The following is a 19,718-nucleotide window of genomic DNA, read 5'->3' as shown; positions in this document are numbered from 1 at the left end:
ATATTGTTTCTTGAAGTTTCAAGCTTAGTGCATTATTTTATTACCTTGAACAAAAAAGCTTAACATGCACAGTTTAACAGAATGAAAGCGGAGGTAGCAGGGCAGAAATGCTTTAGCTGGTGCAGGAGACTACTCAAAGATACGGGCACTATTCTGAACAGTCAACAGTTTCAAAATTCACTTGCCACTTATACATCTGTATCCTTATTTGAAATTCTGGATTATATCAGTTTATATTTACTGAACTCTTTCCATTTCATTTCACAAACCAAAGAAAGGATACTTTCTGATTCAGAAGCACAGAGTAGAAATCTCTATTTTCTGAAAAAATGCCAAAACATTTTTAAAATTTAAATAAGACAACATGTTTTCTTTTGGACAAAAGTATGTTACTGTCTGTACAAGTAAAAATGCTGCTTAAATAAAAAAAACTCAATCTGTACCTCCTTATTTATCCTTATAGTCCAGTCTAAAACCTCTATTTTTTTCCTTCAATTTAAAAAAAAAAAAAAAACCACAAAATGCTTTTTTACTAATTACTTTTGGGAAAGTATTAACTTCATCTTTCTGCTCTTTTTTCCCTCAAAGCCATTGAACTTGAGTATTTTAAGATTATCTTGATATTAGAATAAGTTTTTACTGCTCTTCTGCTTCAACATTACCTGCTGACTCAACTTTTTGAGATATGAAATGACACTGTAACTAAGTCCATATTCCACATTGTCAGCTATAAGGTTTGGTGCTCCCATCATTCTCACAGCTTTCTTCAAAGGCTGAAACAGAATATGTTGTATAGTCATATTTAACTTTGTAAGTGTTGTATACATGCTTCAACTAACTGTATACATTTCAAATAGAACCAGAGATCCTCAAAGTTTGAAAATAAAACCAAAGACTCTCAGGGCAGCACTTGGTTGTTGTTTTAAAGCATTGTTCCATTCATACAGAACAATTTATTAACAGAGCTGTCATTTATGTACAAGTCACAGTTGATGAAATTTTCCTAACATTCAGGTCGCAAGTCTTCCACAGGACTCCAGTGAAAACATTAAGTACCACTACGCATGAAGTTCAGCTATTGTCTGAAATTAATACTTATTCTACTTTAAACAGGGAATACACACATAGTGGAAAGATAACTAGAGTTACATAATAAAATAGAAATTTTAGCACAGTAAGTCATCTTACCCCGAGATAATAAGGAGGCATTGTCTTCAAATAGCTTTCAAATGACTGTCGCCATTTCAACGTAGGTTTTGCCTTGTGTACTTTAAACAAGTCATCTGATGGTTTATAAAAGAGACAAAATGAAAGGCACATCTAGATACATTGCTTTTCTTCTAATAAAAGCAGCTCTCAAAGAAATGCAAATTCTTCAATGCTTAAATATATGCATTTTAACATATACACAACTAAATATACACACAAGATCAATGCTGCAGCCAAAAGATGGAGCCTGATAAATTATTTATCAAATTGAATTGATAATTGAGACAACAGATTGAGAAAAATGGCTCCCAAAATAATGAAAGAAGCAAGCCCAAAGCACATCTGAAAGAATGATGATTAAGAAAATCTTACACATGGGAGTCTGAGTCATGAAGGTCAGCCAACTGGTGACAACTGAAACAAGTTATTCATGACAAATGCAATGTTCAACATTCTATCTTTCTACAGGTGTGTGATTAATACTGGCATTAATTGCAGTAATCATTTAGATGAGATCAATTTTTCAATTGCCTACCACCTAAGAAAATTTTTATGAAGTGGTATTTACCTAGCAGTGGAAGGAGGACTGGATAATTGTAAGGCATCACAAACAAATTCACACAATTCAGCGCTGTACTAGCTTTCAAGTAACCAAAAGGATGACCAAGTTCACTGTATTTTGCACTATTGCTCACATATACCTGCAATAAAACACATCATATTGTATGTAAATCCAAAGTATTGTGTGCTGATGTTTTACATCCTATTTTGATTAGAGAATAAAATCTATGAAAAACAGCATTCTGTAAACAACTTCAATACAGCATGCATTCCACTTGCCTGCCAGCAGGTCTGAGGGGATTTTCTTTCCAGGATAAACTGGGTCAGTGGTGAAGGTTCTAACTCATACTTATCAAAAGGCAGTTTGTCAATGACCATCGGTTCACAGTCAGTACAGGAAAACTTCACCACAGGATGAGATGTGCGAGGTGGCTAAACATAAGCATTCCACTGTTAGTAAGTTTGCACAACAATTAAAATGCAATTGTGCTATGACAATTGAAGTAATACAGGTTCTTTGGAAACAGACACATTTGAGAAGACTCAAATTGTGTATTGAGGCTCAAGTGATTATGTTAGCACTGTCTTAAAATCTGAAGAAATCTTGTTTTCCAAATAAATGCCAATTATCTTGCCCAGTAAGTCTAGAACAGCATGCAAGTAAAACTTTTTGCATATACACAGAAATTTTCCAAGTGGAAATAAATGCCAGTGCAGACAAAAAAACTATCTTTAATGCTACTCTGGGGCATGCCTATTTTTATTCCTCACAGAAGCAGGCACTGTACTTTTGCATTTGCTGACTCCTCCAGCACTTTTCCTTCTTGGCAAATTCAACACTTACAAAATTCTAACTGAATTATAATAACCAAGCGGAGCATGAATACAGAAAAAAACAAGGTTTAGAACTCATTTTAACTAGGCCTCTGAAAAATTATTTCAAGCAATGTAAGTGTTTGGATTTTAATCTTTTCATTAGTCACAGGGAAAAGGCCTTCGAGCCTCAAGTTTCAATTATAAGTTAACAACATATTTGAAATCTCTTTTGCTGAAAGGGAAAGCTGATTTTTTGTGTGTGATGAAAACTGGAGCTGTATGCCTTCCACTGGAAGGTTTTCAGGAGAGCAATGTAAGCTCTTACACTTACACCCTGAGCTTCCTCCAAGGCCGCTAGAATCTGGGAAGGAGCTCAACTGGGAAGCCTCCTTTTATTTACTCTCTTTAAAAGGTAACAACTATGTAAGATGAACTAGGGAAACACAGGGTTTCTTGGACCTTCCTACCACCTCACCTTGGAAGTAATTTTTCTACATCTATAAGCTTTAGCCTCTTGCTTTTAAGATGAGCCACCCAAATGTCATCTGCCTGAAGTGTCTCCACTCCAAAGAAGGTGTACTGTCCAAGTACACACAAAACAGGAGGCCCAGCCAACTGAAGGAACTGCAATTCTCGTCAAAGAAGATGCCTTCAATAAATATTTGTGGTGGAGTTTTTGACCAAGCCATGAAGCAGTTACACTACAAGTAAAAAGGCTGCAAAAGAAGTCAAATAATCCTTGGCTGGACAGAAGAACTGTTTTTACCTCAGAGCAGCCATTTACATGTTGATCTGCGAACATAAATATTAGCAGACTTTCACATACATTTAGGAAACCCTTGATAGCATCGTTACCTACAGTACACATAACAGTTGTTCAGGTAGGACTGTTTGAGACAACTCCACTGTGGATCAGGTAACAGGAAGGAAGTGAAAAATACCTAACTATGGACTTTTTAAGTAGACAAGAGTTACAAGTTAAGTTTTAACACTATACTTCCAGAACAGTAAGGAAATCCAAGTCTTGAAGCACTATCAGCAAACATAGCTCTCCAACACTGCATAGGGAAGGTTCAATGTGGAATTCAAACTGAAACAGGAATTTAGCTGTACATGCAATAATCCAATGCTTTATGCTGTTATGAGAGCTATACATGCTACAACTGAGAGAAGAATTTTTTCTCATCTTCTCACCACTTGGGTAAGGCAGCCTCACATTTTTAGCATTTAGTTAACAATTCTTCACTTGGCAAAACGTATTTTAATAATTTCAACCAAGACCTGCAGTAGCAAACTATACTGACTCTATACAGTCAATGGAGGCAGATGTCATTGATAGTGATTACAAGGAGTACACAGGACAGTTTTCCTACAGAGCAGCTTTTAAACATCCAGTACACAATGACTTTTTTTTTTAATTACTACAGAAGATTTACTTTTATTCATATATGCTAGCTTGTTTACAGTTCAAAAGGGCACCCACATCCTTCAATGACCATGGCCAAGATGCCAGCAATATCAAACCTGTAAATGTAACTAGAATTTCATACTTATATTACTCAACAACGTGTATCTCAAAGGACTTTATATTTTTCTCAAACAAAGGAGAATTTATGAGAAGTCCAATGAGTTTGTTAGCACACTAGTTTCAGATCAAAAAAACCCACAGAACTTCAAGAAAAATCATCATGAAATAGGAACAATTATACAACTGAATTATTTCTACTTTAATGATTTTCAAAGATCAGCAGAAATGCAAAAATACATTATCTTACTAACAATTAGTTCTCAGACCCAACAAAAGGCAGCGGCATATATTTTTATGGAAAAGAAAAAAATATAATTACTTTTGTGAGTAGTATTTTAAAAAACCAGGGTGAGTTTCTCTACTTGGGATAAATTGAAGGTATGGCTATACTGCACAACAGCAGATGAAATTACATTTACCTGCTAGAATGAAGACAGAACTATCACACAGATTCAAACCCAGGAAGATCATACCATCTTCTATTAATACCATCTGCAAGGCAACAGACTTTGATAGGCTATTATCAAAGTGCCACCTTATTTCTGGTTTGATATTTTAACAGAGTCCAAACAAATACTACATGCATGTACTAGGTCGACCAATCTGTTACAGGCAGTTTCTTAATGAATGCTTCAAAGCTACTAAAAACCAAAAACCATAGTATTATTTTCTCATTAGTAATTTATCTGAGAACTGCAACACAGGTTTACATGTGTCATTACTTCTTGGGTCACACTGCTTTTACAGCTTCTCCAATGCAGTACATATCTGAAGGTTTAAAGAAGAAATCCTGAAATATTCCCCCCTATACAAACCCTTCACTTTAACTTCAGTACATACCAGTGTTGGAGAATTTTGATCTGGCCAGAAGGATTCAGGAACAGGCCAATGACCTATAGGAACCCCAGTTTTAGGGTTTGGTCTGACATAAATAAGTTTGTGACAGCTGTGCCAAGGTTGGGGTCCAAAGGGTCTAGATATATCCGCCTGCCCATCTACAGAAGAAAAAGGTTTTATGAGTCAAAACAGTGTTAAAACTCAAAAAGAGTATTAAACAACTTCTGTGAAGAGTTTAAGAATTACACTCCCAGGGAAACTTTTCCTGCAGTTAATATCACTTCTAAGAATAGCAGATAGTTGTCAGTAAGCATTTCTGCAAAAACCCAGAAACTATGAGAAACCAAATAAGCATTGAATGTTTACAGGACCAGAGCGGAGAAAGCCAATTATCTGGAGCCTTTCATACTAATCAGTTTCTTTCTCTTCCCATTGTTATTAACAGATAATCTTCAAATCTCCATGCATAAGAAAAATTGATACACAGAACTAATACTGCTGAACTAACTTTTTATTGCAGCAAAGCAGGATTAAAAAAATCCTACAAACGCTTCCAGTAACATCCTAAGAAGGTCCTAGCTAAGTCATTTAGAAAGAGAAGCTAAGACTGCACAGTCATATTTGCCAGCTTAACTCTTAATGCAGCCACTTTACTACATTAAACAAAAAAAGATAATGTGTATAAACCCACAGTATTTCCATACCAAGCTATTTACATTTCTAGCTGGCTGAAAACTGCTGCTTAAAACTCATGAACCCATTTAACCATGCTTGATGTGAATAACTGCATTTAAGGCTACCTAACCAAACGTAGTTTTACATAGTATCTAGCAGCTATAGCCAGTATTTCGGAAAAGTACAACAGAATTTCAGACATTAACAGGTCCTTCTTGTAGTAATGTCTTAAAATGCAACAGTTCTCCTTTTGTTTTGGTAACTATTATGATGTTAAGTTCACTAAATGACATTGATAGTCATCTCTGCCATTTGATATCACAGCGTAAAAATAAAAAGTTTCAAGTACCATCAATGGGTGAGGGATCAGGTCCAGCTTTTTCAAAATTTATAACAACTCCACTTTGCACTTTTTGCACCAATGACTCAAGACACTGATTCAGCATTCTTGGAGAACACACACAATATGATCGACCTAGAACAATACAGTCAAGGTTAAGGTTGCTCAATGTTTCTGCCCTTGTTTTAACTTGCAGTATTTAAAACTGTTCACCCACCACAGGCATTGATTTATGTATGGATCACTGATTTAAGGCTTCTCCCAAACACTCCCTCTTTGTTTAAGCAGCAAGGCAGCCTAGCGAAGCAGTGACAGTGTTACATGCACATCATTGGAAACGTTTGCGTTTTAGCCCCTTAATGACTTTAACGCAAATTCTTGGTTGCATTCATGGAAAATGGGCTCCCCCTTGTGACAGACATCAGCACTTAAGTGGTCAAGAATTTCAGTCAAAACACTGTTCGTATAGCCCATATGACAGTCAGAAAGTAGTCGAATCAAACCCTTTTGGAATGCTTTTTACATCCCTTTGTTTGCTCTCTATCACATCCCCTCCAATGCATCAGAAGAATCATCATGTTTTAATATATGATAATTTTTTTACAAACAAATTACAAATTTAATGTCAGAGTTTGAACGGGAATGTCATTTCTAAAAGATTAAAAATATGGGTTATGATGGAGAGAAAATTATCAGTTTTGCAGAATTACTATGCATTCTGCATTACAGAAATTCTACATTGCAATCTGCATGCTCTGGAGGGGAAAAAAACAAAACAATGTATTTCCTTCACTTTTGGCTTTTTTAGACCAGAGTATGACAGGAATTTCACAAAGCTGTACTGCAGAACAGATTCAATTCTTACAATTTCTAATTGCAATACCAAGGTGCATTAGGAAAAAAATAAGTCTTCTCTTCTAAAGAACTGCTGTAGATTCACACTTTTCCAAGACAGGTTACATTAAATTGTCTGTTCTTTAATGCAATAAGGATCTTTAGTTTTACTATTTCAGAGTTCTGAGTTCTTACAAGTAATGTAAGAACTTAGAAATACATATTCCATGATATGTACATGATTAATAGAGCTAAATTGAATTCATTTTCAGAAATATTGACTTGTCACTTGCCTCCTGTGACTTCGCACATAGGTGTGATTGCAGAGTCATCCACCGGTACCCCTGTCATCTGCTCTGATTCTGGTGCAGTAATACCAGGCAAACGGAGAACTAAAGCAAATAACCTCTGATCCCATCGAAAGGGTTCCTTAGTCAACTCACTTCCAGGTAGGGGGGAATTGAGAGGTAAATGGAGCTGAAAAGTAATTTAAAATCTGTGAATAAACTGCTTTTAAAACAAAAATTAATTCAGTTATACAGCAATGGCAATTCACTCTATATAAACATATCTGTAACCTCTCCATAGGATATCTGTAATTTGATTCAGGTACTGTACATTACAAGCAAGACACCCATCATTTAATCAACGCTTCAAACACTTCAAGGCAACATGATGCACAAAGTTGAGAGTTACAAAACCAAGTGGGAACAGCCACTTTTTAAAACTGATCTAAGCTTCACTCAATAGAATATTTTCTTTAGAATCTCAGCATTAAAAACTGCTTCACTGCAGCATTCTTGTTCAAACCATTTTCTGCAGAACAGGCCCACTCTCATCTCATTCTTTTCCTCCGTCCTTCAAGATAAAAAGCACACCTGAATGAAAAGGTAATGTTAATCTAGGACTCCTGTGGAAGAAATATAACTTGGGTATAGCTGCTCAAAAATATCGAACTGCCAGGATCACCTACTCTAAATAACTTCAAAAAGTGAACTAATGTGGTAGTTATGTTATAGAATCAGAAGGCAGAGATTTTACATAACTTGGGTATATCCCACAACCAAACTCATGCCTTCATGCCTGTGCTTTAAGTGAAAAGCAGCGATTAAGATTCAAATCAACACTGAAATGCAAAATGAATTCTCACTTTTAGGTAACAGTCCACAGCTACCCGTACAAGGAAGAATTACTTGCTGTGTGCCATTGTGTGGCCTCTGGGAAGAACTACACAGAAGTTTTAGTTGAAAATATTGAAGATACTATCCAGGGACATAAAATACATGGGGACATTCTTTTTCACTTTAATTCTCAGAAGAGACAGTTAAAACATTCAAGTTTCAGACTTCAAACATGCTGCGCTGAAGATACAGCAATGGTCAGGGTATCATTTACTATCCATTAACAGCTACAGCCAGAGAAACTAACAGAACGTCTAAAATACCCAGAGTTAGCAGCAGTTTTATAACTAGCTAACAAAAAAAGAAAAAAAAAATCAATACATTAGCTTCTAAGGGACAGCACAAGGCATTCAGAATACTCTAACCTCTCTTTTTGCATCCAGATACCTCACACAGAGATTAGTGGGGAAAAAGAAAGCTTACCAAAACATCCAACTACAGAAGCCCTGAACAGATAGACTAGAGTTACAACAATTACAAGTTTCAGAAAAATGTGATAGATCCCTGACTGATGATACTGTCAGCAGTATAAGCAAAATTCTCATTTCACCTGGAGCACTGCAGCCATAAAGGAGAAGAAAAATAATCCTGACTGCAACAACTGAAGTGGTGCAAATAGTTCCATTATCTAGCTAAATACAAAGGTTAAGCCCAAGAGCTGAAGCAAACTCAGCACTTCCTCAAACACTTCTCATGTAGCATTCAAAACAATCCCAATTCTCAATCTCAAATCAACATTAGCAAAGGAAACTACTAGTCTGTTTCAAAATCTGGTGCAAGTCCACAAAAGCACCTATTGCAAAAGTTGCCTTCATTTTTAGTTCATAATAGTTAGTTAAGGAGTTTGCAACAAGCTGTTGAAAATTTTTTCTTGTTTGCTTATTTTTAAGAGATTAACTTGAAAGCATTAAACCTAATCTCCAATCTGGAAACCTCAGCTATTTCTATTTACGTAATAGCAAGCATCTCATATCAGGAAAAACACATGTCTTCGTGTTTGAAAATTAATCAATTTATTGCCATATCAAAGACAGGAAGAAACACAACAAACCCACTCATAACAAATGAGCAAGAATCAGAACACCTTGGGCTTTTCAGCACACCTGATGCTCCCTCCTCAATTTCTGCTTTTGTTGATGCAAGCAAAGGGCACATATGAGAAAAACACTATTTTCCCCAAATGTCTGACATGAAATTGGTCAAATGGCACTCAGCTATGGCCCTAGTTTATTACTGATTCACATGCATGTCTTTTCCCCTTTTCACACAAAGGGACAGCAATGCCTGCCTGGCAAAGAAAACTCAGTTAAAAGAATAGCCACATTCTTAGTAAACAGCCTAGAATCTTGACTCACCTGCAAGCACTACAGCATCCTCACTTGGGGCTATTTTAAGAAACACCATTCACCAAACTTTCCTACTTAGATATGACTGAACAGAAGATTTACTAGTTCTGAAGAATACATTTCATCTGCAAAACATACCTATGTAACAGCACTGTTTTTCTCCAGGCAGCATATATACATATTCTTAAATATATTTACATATATTAAGTATCCCATTGGACCCTGCACCAACACTATCCTGAGTTCAGTTTATCTCAAACTACAAAACCTTTATTTGGCTCAGCTAGTTATATTGAGAGAACCCCAAAATCAAACAGTTCTCAGGAGCAGGCCACTGCGTTATATACATATTACTATGAGAAATATTCTCAAACTGTAAGACAACATGCAACACCATCAGCATCAAGTCAAATGTCCTCACTTTCCAACAGTGTAATTCCAGTTAAATTTAACATCCATGATACTGGAGGAGTTACAGATTCAAACCAGGCCTCATTCTCCACAGCCATTAGTAACTTGGTCTTCTCGCCTCCAGTAACTTCATTTTTTTCTAAGTTAGTATTGTATTACCATAGCAACTGCATACCTAGCATAAAATAAGATGAGCCTAGAAATGTACATCTTGCATTTCATTTCTCTTTCCCCACACACATTTCAACATGAAGGTATGCACATCTTTCCCTCTTTGTCCTTCATATTGGTTGCTGAGAAAAAGACAGACCAAACCGTTTAAAGGGAGGTTATTTACTAGCAGTGGTCTTCAACATGTCTATATATAACCACATACAAGTGTCCTCCCAGCAGCTGCTTTGTCTCAACACTAGTTTGTAGGAGCACACACAAACCCTACCATTCCCAAATGCTTTAATGCTACAATAATACAGCGGTGTGCACCTTATGCCCCTCTTCCACGCCTTTAAACTCACTTAAACCAACCACTGAATAACCAAGAGGACTTGGAGGACAGACTTTTACTGAAGAGATCTTAAAGAACCCTGTTATTGGTGAGCAGGTCTTTTATTTATTAGGAGTCCTTGTTTCTGTATACATTTATGCAATCATAAGAAGCAGCACCATCTGAAATTCTAAAAAAATAAAAATAAAATCTGAGGATCCCAGAGACCCTAGGTTGAATAAAAGCTAGATAAGCACTACAGAACTCTGCAGTACCAAGGCAGCTGGTGAAAGAGAGCCATGCTCTTCTGGCAATGACTGCATGTACAGGCTCAAACATTATGGTGGGCAGCACTAGCACTGCTTAAGCTTTAGTGTCCCGGTAATTACAGGCAGCTCCATCTTGGGAAATCTCATAAAAGATTGTTACATGACTAGGTACTCAAAAATATCCATATACAGGTACAGTCAACTTTGTCTTTTTGTATCTAAAAAGTCTTTAAAAAATAATCCATCAGCAAGTAACCTTCCTTGCAGGCTTTTCTGGTACCCATAAAAAGACATCCAACATTCCAAGCAAATGCAGCATTTAATTATTACAGAACTGAAGGACTAAAGATGGGCAATAAGATTCAAGCCTAGCTGAGAAAACAAGTCCTTGACAGACTGAGAAACTCTGCTTAAAGAGTTAACTGCAGCATTACGTTTTCCTATCTTTTTCCATCCAATTACATTTAGTTATAACACAGAGATAGGAAGCCACAAATTGTTATTCCATAGAAAATAACTTCAGATCACAGAGAGGCACCAGGTCCAACTGACACATGTCAACAATATCATATACTCAGCCATTCTGATGCTAGAGTTAGCCACAAGCAAGTACACACTGAGCTGATAGTTACACAGAATTCACATGTCAAGAGCTCTGGGGCTCACTGCCAAATGCTGTGATCCTGGCAACTGCTGCGAACAGGAATAACATGGGTGAGGAAGGACAGGACTACACATCTAATGAGATCTGCCACATATTTCTTGCAGAATTTGTTTAGAAATCAAGATCTTTAGCTGGAGGTAGTTGAATTAAAAATATTACAGAGCGTCTACAGTTCCCAATTACTATTGAAAGCAAGCAGGATTTTCACACTTGTTACAGTTACTACAGCAGGGATACAAGTTGATCAACCCTGGGAAGGATCAATATGACAATGCCAAACCACTCCGGGATGAGGAGTCAAGAAAATCACTAATTCCTCCTGTAAGAGTCTCCTATAACTGGTAGATCAGAATGACAACATACAGAAGCCAAGCAGCATTGCTCATGCTTTTGGTTTGTATAATCATTCATCAGAATGTATCAATAGGTCAATAACCCAGTTTGTCTTGCAAACAAGAGTTTAATGCTTCATCTCAAAACAAGGGAGCTTGTAGAAGGAAGGAAACATTGCTCAGCAGCTGCAAAACTGGAGAAGTATGACATTTCATCACAAAGAAAAGAGAAATCCCCTCAAGCAATTAAAAAATTGTAAAGGAAAGATCAGAAAAGGGGTAAGACCAGATGTGAGGGATCAGGCCAGCAGTGAAAGCCACTGCAAGAGGAATCCATAGCATGAGACCAATAATTAATAATGCTATTCCAACAGTATGAGCCTATGTCTTTCTCAAGTATGACTGGGACAAGTGAATCCAGGGAAGAATCTGGTCAACGTGTTATGCTGAATGCAATACTGATGAGTGCCAGTTCATCAGCACTGACGCATTAAAGTCAGTGCCAGAAGGGACAGTACTAAAAATCCTACTAACTTGGGCTGGTGAAGATGATGATTGCACAGACTGCATCATTCCTGTCTTCAGTCCGATGAACCACATCCACGAGACACAAAGTAGCACTGAATGGGTAAGGCTCTTCATCTTCAAAACCCATATTAAATTCCACAAAGGAATAGGACATCTGAAGAATTCAGCAAGAGCTCCGAAACAGTGTTTAAGCTTGACTGCTTCACACTGGGGCAAATGACAGTGTTCCCATAGCGATAAAGCTGATTTCATTGGTAAAAATGCAAATGTTCACGTGAATGACAAAGCTTTGAGAAAACTTGCCTCCAGGTTCCATGCTGGCTTCACAGGCATTCCAAAAACAATGTTCTGTCAGTTCTCTTGTACATAAGTTTTAAAAGAACTAAAAATATACTACCTTAGTCCATGATAAGAACTTTACACAAGAAGTAAAGACACTGTTGTCATAACCGGTGGGATATGATCACTTCCAACACCAACTCTGAAAAGCCGCTCCAAAGTCAAACCCAAAGAACAGAAGGCACATTTGAAAGTGACCAAAAAGCTTTGTTATCAAACAGAAGAGCAACAACAGACTTCTGTATCTCCAGGGTGGTATATTAATTCTACTTCATTTCTGCATGTCCAGCTTAGAGGTAACTGTAAAGGTCGCTCAGGCTACAGTAAGAAAAATTTCTGATCAATAGGACACATGCTGACAAACGCAAAAGACCATCCCAGAAAGACAGAAGCAACCCTGAATGCTTTGTTCCTCTGCTCTTTGACAGTGTTAAGGATGTTCCTACCAGTACAGCTATGGCGCACACACACACAAAAAAAAAAAATCACATCCATTGCTGGGTATATATACCTTGTAAATACATATGGAAGAGCACTCCAAGCAACTTGCATTTTGTCTTGCAGGATGTAAAAGCAGTGCTCCCTTTCAGTTCCTCCAGAAGGCAATGTGTTTAAATTTGCTCATTTACCAAGAAATCATTAGTAGACCAGATTCTGCATCTCTAGAATGTAGTTTAGCAATCATTAAATCATGTAAGTGTATCTGACCCAATGTCGCTATCATAACACAAACTCTGGGTGTGGCACACACTTATCAGTCAGCACCACTTATAAGCCAAGCCTAAATTTGGTAGATTCAAGTAGCCTCCAGAAAACCCATTTTCTCAACATGTTACAACAATTTAAAGATGTGAACATGTGACCAAATAGTTGCCTGATCATAAGAAAATGTCATTGTGTGAAGACTAAGGTGAAAAAGTTGAAGGAAAAGGAACAGAAAAAAACCCTCACTGGCTATAGAAAATCCTGACTCCTGCCATAAGGAAAAAAAAACCTCATGACAGCCAATAGCTTTCTTTCTGAAATCACTTTGGATAAATGAACAAGATGAAAAGAAATGTAATGTAGAACCACAGAACTGTGTATGTTGGAAGGGACATGTGAAGGTTACACAGTCCAGAGCCTTCTGATTGGCTCATGGCCTTGTCCAACTCAGTTTTGAGCATCTCCAGTAATGAAGATCACACAACCACTGGACAATCTACACTAGTGCTCTATCACCCAGTTAAAATTTCTGATAATCCAATCAGAATTTCCCAAGATGCAGTTTGCAGCTGTTGCCTTCTCATATCAGCCCTGTGCACCTCCAAGAAAAGACTGGCTCCCCCCACAATTAAGTTGTGTATGGTGGTTAAAAAAAAACCTCACCCCATAGCCTTCTCCTCTAAAAGCTGAACAAACCCAGTTCTCAGCCTCTACCCAGATGTCATTTGCTTCACCTTCCCAGCATCTTGGGTGTCCCTCACTCCAGGATGTCAATGTCAGATTTTGCAAGTTAGTTATCTGAGAGCAGAGAGGTTGCTTCTCCTCAAGAAAGGACTTACACAGCTAAGTGATTACCTAATTTGCTCTTAAAAAACAACAGTATTCTGCTGTTAATAGCACTACATGTTGTAGAAGGCTCTAAAATAGTGTCACACTACCCTCTGTTTAATTAATACTTCCTCAGTGACAATCACTGTAAATATGAGGCTGCTATTCTACTCCGTCTGAACAAAGCTAAAAATAGCGTATTGGGCAAAAAAGTATGATGAAAATGAGGTTTTAGACAGACAACCTATTTGGTATCATGAATTCAGGCACTCCCTTTCAGTTACTGGCTATGGCTATTTGTTAGTAGTCCACATAAAATTACGAGGTCGTTCAACTTTCTTCCTCTAAGTCAGATAAATTATAAAAACATTCAAATACCACTTTCCATACAAACAACTTCTCTAAGTGCTGTAAGGACACAATATAACAGAGTATTAGGATAAATTCAAATAACTAATGAACAGCTATGTAAGTATGACAAATTAACTTTTATAGTCAGAAGTGGTGTACCACATGGAAGAGTCTGAATCCTCCCCTCAAGCTTTAGGACAGACCTTCAGATATTAACCTTTTCCCTGCAAAGGGAATGATCTTAGGGATTTTTTTGTTGTCATTGTTTGGGGTTTTTTACTACCTCATGGAACGGGCACTGAGCTGGTCAGACCAACCCTATCCCCAGTGACATCTCCCATCTTTTTAAGGAAAGAATTCAAAATGGCCAGCAAGTCAAAATAGTTCAGTGCCTCAGCATTTTCTATAGCTCCGAGTTTGCCAGATGTGAGCAGGTACTTCAGCATATGAAGATCTGGTGTTTTAAACTGCTCTACAGATCTAATCTGAAATAAATTTATTCAGCCTTTATCTTGGATAAGGACACTACTGATATTATTATAATCACTTTAAGAGACTAGTGTGAAAGAAATATATATTTCACATACTCCCTAGTGGCCACATCCTTTGAGAAATCCCTACATTGATCTGGGTCTATACACAAAGAACTCCTATCTAGACCAACTGCAGACATAGATGCTTTACAGAAATTGATTTCTTCTGTTAATATATCTGAAAAGCCATGAACTCCTTGGATAAAAATGGCAAATTAAGTCTACCAACAGCTGTACTACATGCTTGTCACATGTGATAAGGAAAAAGAGCTACTCAGATTTTTGTAGTGCTATTGCATAAAATTACCTCAAATTAAAGGAAAAAATATACAAGCTTAAACTGTTATAAGCATACTTTTGAGAAGTCATTTATGCTCCTACTGTAAACAGTAGCCTAACACAACATTTAGTACGCATCATTGTAAACATAGGGCAGATCTTACCTCTTCCTGTATCCCACTGGTAGTAGTTAATTTACTTCCATCAGTAACAGTTATAATTATTGCTGGCTCCAGAAAAAAGGGGTTTCGTCCCTAAGGGAAAAAAAGCAATTTTAAATAAAATGGTGTCACAAATTCATAATCTTCTGTTCAATCATTAAATGGCCACTGATACCTACCAAGAAAACCATGAGGCTCAAGGTAGTTATTGTCATGTACTATGTAGTACAGTGCTATGGGTTTCTGTGTCTTTTTGCTGTTAGGCCATGTAAAGCTAGACACTAAATATATCTGTATACAATAAATGCATATAAAAACACAGCAAAAATGGTTAATATAGGACTTTAAGAACAATGTGTACTGCAGTATTCTGGCAAACTAGCAGCTGCTTAGAGGAGCAACTGTTTCTTGAAAGCAGAGATACTTGCAATTCCTCCTATTACACGGCTGATTTTATGTGTGATTTAATTACTGTGACCATCTAAAGCATTTGTGTAGTACTCTGATCACCATCCCTGAGTTAAGAACTAATACTCATTAAGGAAAACTGACATTAATAGTACCAGTTACATTTTGACCAAAGTGGTTCAACCATGAACATGAGACTTCTCAGAAACAAGTACTTGAAAAGTAGATAAGCTTTCTATATGAATCAATTAAGGCAGAAACATAAACAAGGCAAGACATTCTGTAATCCCACCAAGACATTCAACTAGTCTAACTGTAACAAAAAAAACTTGGTTTGCTATTGGCACTTTCTTTTCCTAATGCTATTGGGCTAGCAGCCTTCTGGCCCCCTGAAAAAAGAGGAACCCAAAGTAATCCATGCACATGTCAACTCCAAGCCCAGGCAGCACATTCTACTCCAGCTAGGGTTAAAGACGAACTGGATAAAAGCCACCACCACCTTTTGTTTAGTGGGTCCTACTCTTCTACCGCCAAGCTTAAGGCATCATTTTTCTTCTTCAGAAAACAAAGAAAAATACATGTAGACCCACAGCCTAGTTCTACTTATAAAGGCAAACTATCTCATGAATGCTTACAATTTACTCTAAAAATATGGAGAGAAAACTAATAGGTTTTAGAAAAAGAGCTTTTAATTTTTTTTTAGAACACATTTAATACAAAGTATCATCTACTGATTGCATGCTTCGAACAGAAACATCACCTAACAATCTGAAATGTATTTGGTGAGGAATGTCCAGTTTGAAATGGCAACACCACATTTACAGCGGTCAATTTATTATACACCAACAGAAAAATTAGATTTGTTCAACATTTTCTCAAACCTTAGTGAAAAGGCTATTTTTTTTAGAAAATAGCATACCATTACTACAGACAAAAAATATTAAAAAGTAAAGATAAATCTCTCCCAGAAAAGCTAAGCTAGTTCATAATTCAATTTAAACAATTACTCAGAAGAATTTAAAGTACTCTCAAACTACACTCAATTTTAATTAAAATAACTTCCTAAGAATATTTAGCCTCATTTAATTCTGAAGAACAGTTATGGTATGTTATTCTACCAACTAATAGTTCACCACAACTGCAAAACATCAGCTGGAAGCTAATTACATTGCACTGAAATAATATTGAAAGCAGGGTTTCAAACTAGAGGAAAAGGATATTGTTCTCATGAACACTGAACATAAAAATACTTTAATCCTACTGCTAATAAATGATTGTAAATATAAATCAACAATTGATAAAAATAACAAGACTTTATATTTAGGATGTCATAAGCAACACTTTAGGTCAATTTTCTGGTCCAATTTGAAATATAAGTATTAAAATTTAGTCTCTGACAACCTTATCTGACAACGTTATCCATACATCCTCATTATCTTAACACTGGTGTACTTCAACTACAATCTTTCTCAATTTTACCCATGTAAAATTTAAGCCTTAAATTTAAACCCTATAGGCTTAGAGTTATTATGAAATCATAAGGAAGGAAACAAGAAATTCTAAGCTTGAGCTTCCCCAGGAAAAATGAGTTCATCCTCAGTATCTTTCATAATTTCACGTGCATTTTGCCTGTACGATGGATGATCACCAACAGTCAAAAATCAACTCATATAGCAACATATTTACAACAACAAGAATCTCTTTACCAGAACAAAAACAACATTCACTTGTAGCCAGGGTAACAGCTACACTGAGAATCACTGACCCCAAAGACAAGGTAACTCGCAACTCCACAGGTATCACCTACAGGATAACTATGGAAATATGAGCAGTGCACTGCCGCAGAGTACTTCATACCTCTAAGCAAAAATTGAAAGTTTCCCCTTGAAATCTTTTCTTCACTACCTGGATGTGAAAAATACGGTAATCTCAAGTTCATCAACTCATCAATACAGCTATAAATATTACCCTTTCTAGAGAAAGAATTTATGAAATCAAGTCAGAGTACACAATTCACCACTGAATTATTTAAAGACAAGTGAACAGAGCTGAGTTCACTTAGCTGCACTTAGGTTCACAGCTCCGTGAAATTTAGAAACATGAACTAAGTATCCACATTCCACCTAAAAGAGCAGAAACAACATTAGAATATATTCAAGGAAGAATGTCAGATAAAATGCCTGTTATTGAGGTTCACTATTTTTGACTAAAAATTTACATGTCATTAATTCTTAAAGAATACCACTGACTCTTCTGACCCCACCTCTCACCTTAGCTATATGAAGGCATACAACACCAGTATTAAGTCAGATATTCCTAAAAAAACACCAAAACACCCCATTTACATAAGCTCTCAGAGATGTTTCAGTAGATTTAGTGAAATGAAATTCCAGAGGACTTGGTTACCAGTTTTTTAACAAAACCACAGTTTTGTCAATTGCTGGTTTAGAACTTTATTTCTATCTAATGAATCCAATTCCATGATAATGAAATTAGATTCTATTGCTTTTTCTTTAAAATATACCATTAAAACACTTTGAATTTACTTTGAATTCTGAGAAATACCATATTCTTCAAAATACATTGTAACATCATTGACTGAATGCATAGGAAATCAATTCAGCAGAGCTCAATTATTTTAGTTACACAGTGAAACAGTGGGTGACAGAGCATGTTGCCAGCTCTTTGGCAGCTTACAGGTATGCTGAAATGCATTCAAAATCAGCTCAGCATACCAAGGTGTAAATAATAAGCCTGTTTACAACTTACTCTGACAACTAACTAATTGCCAAGAGGTTTTGTTCATTTCAAAAGCAAAAATAATCCACAGCAGCTAACTTTAGTATCATCTTACATTCCCACACAGGAAAGTGAAGCAGAGGAAGTGTGAAATGCTGAGTTCTTAAAGTGACTAGGGTAAAGATCAACGTGGCCTCAGCACCAATACCCTGGGAAACATAAGGTCATCGCTCACAATTTAAGCTAGCATTATACAGGTCTATTCTAACAAGCACACAAGCAAAGCTACTTCTGTTCTTGTGATATCTGTTTTCAGACAGCTTATAACCACTGATAGTGGATAAACATCTTAGAGTCTAGAAACTCAACTGCTATATTTAAACTGCGGCAGTTTGAATGCCAATTTACTACTCAGGCTACAGTAAACTGAAAAGTATTTTCAACTTTTATTTCAAGCTCTTCTTTTTAAATAGATTTGCTTATAAACAAGTATTTTGGAAAAACTAAATATTACTTATTTTTCTAGCTGAAAATTCAGTAGCAACGAGCTTCCACTGGGATTTCAGCTAATTGCCTCACGTAGGCAAATTGGCTCATCTGGTATCCTTTTCAGTTTAAATAGCTGCTAGAGTAATCTGACTGCAAATTATTTTCAATAATACACTTTTCCCTCTGAAGGTTCCTAACAGTGGTGAAAGAAGTACTAAGGAAGAAGCACCTAAGGTTTTAAGGACTGATCAACCTGTTCAACCACCAAGTTATGTGGTACAAGAGGGTTTTATTCGTTTACCCAAAATCCGCATTTTCAAGGACAGATAATGCACAAAGACGACAAAAAAAAACCAAAGACCTCTTTTTGGAATAGAGTTACTTAAAAATCAGCATCAATACCAGGGCAAGCTTGCTACGCTAAAAAAGAACAAGGAAGAATATCAAAGCCTTAAAACCTACCTGTTACACAACACACATCTTCTAAACAATGACAGCTTCACAACTACTTGATCCAAAACACAAAGCAACTCAGTTAACACTGGTTGCCATTTCATCAGTCTCCAGCTGAACTAGCTCTGTGCTCAGATAATACAAAAAAAACCTAAAAACAAAAAAAAACAAACCAAATACCGAGCTGTGAGCATCACTGAGCTCCACAGCATTCACATGGGGTCACAGTAAGAGGCACAGCCAGCCCACCCCAGCTTGTGTGATGCTCTCAGATGGAGTCTCAGATCAAGCCAGAAGTATACCAAATTATCAAGACACATTATTATCTGGTTAAGACTCTCAAAACTAAGAATTCCATTTCATAGACAAGTAAGCTTAGCAATGAGTTTCAGCATGACTAATACATTCATAGATTATT

The 19,718-nt window shown here is 36.6% G+C and overlaps 1 protein-coding gene across 5 annotated transcripts in view; it reads right to left on the bottom strand.

The window, feature by feature from the left end:
• Positions 1 to 19,718, bottom strand: part of INTS6 (integrator complex subunit 6) — a 45,700-nt gene that overhangs the window by 10,098 nt on the left and 15,884 nt on the right. For all 5 annotated transcript variants that reach the window (XM_080375036.1, XM_080375037.1, XM_080375035.1 and 2 more), the window contains 8 exons: positions 15,215 to 15,304; positions 7,094 to 7,277; positions 5,976 to 6,101; positions 4,955 to 5,109; positions 2,050 to 2,202; positions 1,778 to 1,910; positions 1,189 to 1,283; positions 663 to 773 (listed from right to left, as the gene is read on the bottom strand). In XM_080375036.1, the coding sequence (XP_080231162.1) occupies positions 663 to 773; positions 1,189 to 1,283; positions 1,778 to 1,910; positions 2,050 to 2,202; positions 4,955 to 5,109; positions 5,976 to 6,101; positions 7,094 to 7,277; positions 15,215 to 15,304 (1,047 nt within the window). The remainder of the gene's footprint in view (positions 1 to 662; positions 774 to 1,188; positions 1,284 to 1,777; positions 1,911 to 2,049; positions 2,203 to 4,954; positions 5,110 to 5,975; positions 6,102 to 7,093; positions 7,278 to 15,214; positions 15,305 to 19,718) is intronic.

This window comes from Falco punctatus (genome assembly GCF_963210335.1).
Source record: "Falco punctatus genome assembly, chromosome: 2".
NCBI classification, from domain to species: Eukaryota; Metazoa; Chordata; class Aves; order Falconiformes; family Falconidae; genus Falco; species Falco punctatus.
Note: the sequence above shows the minus strand (reverse complement) of the source record. Positions and strands in the feature narration are given on the sequence as shown.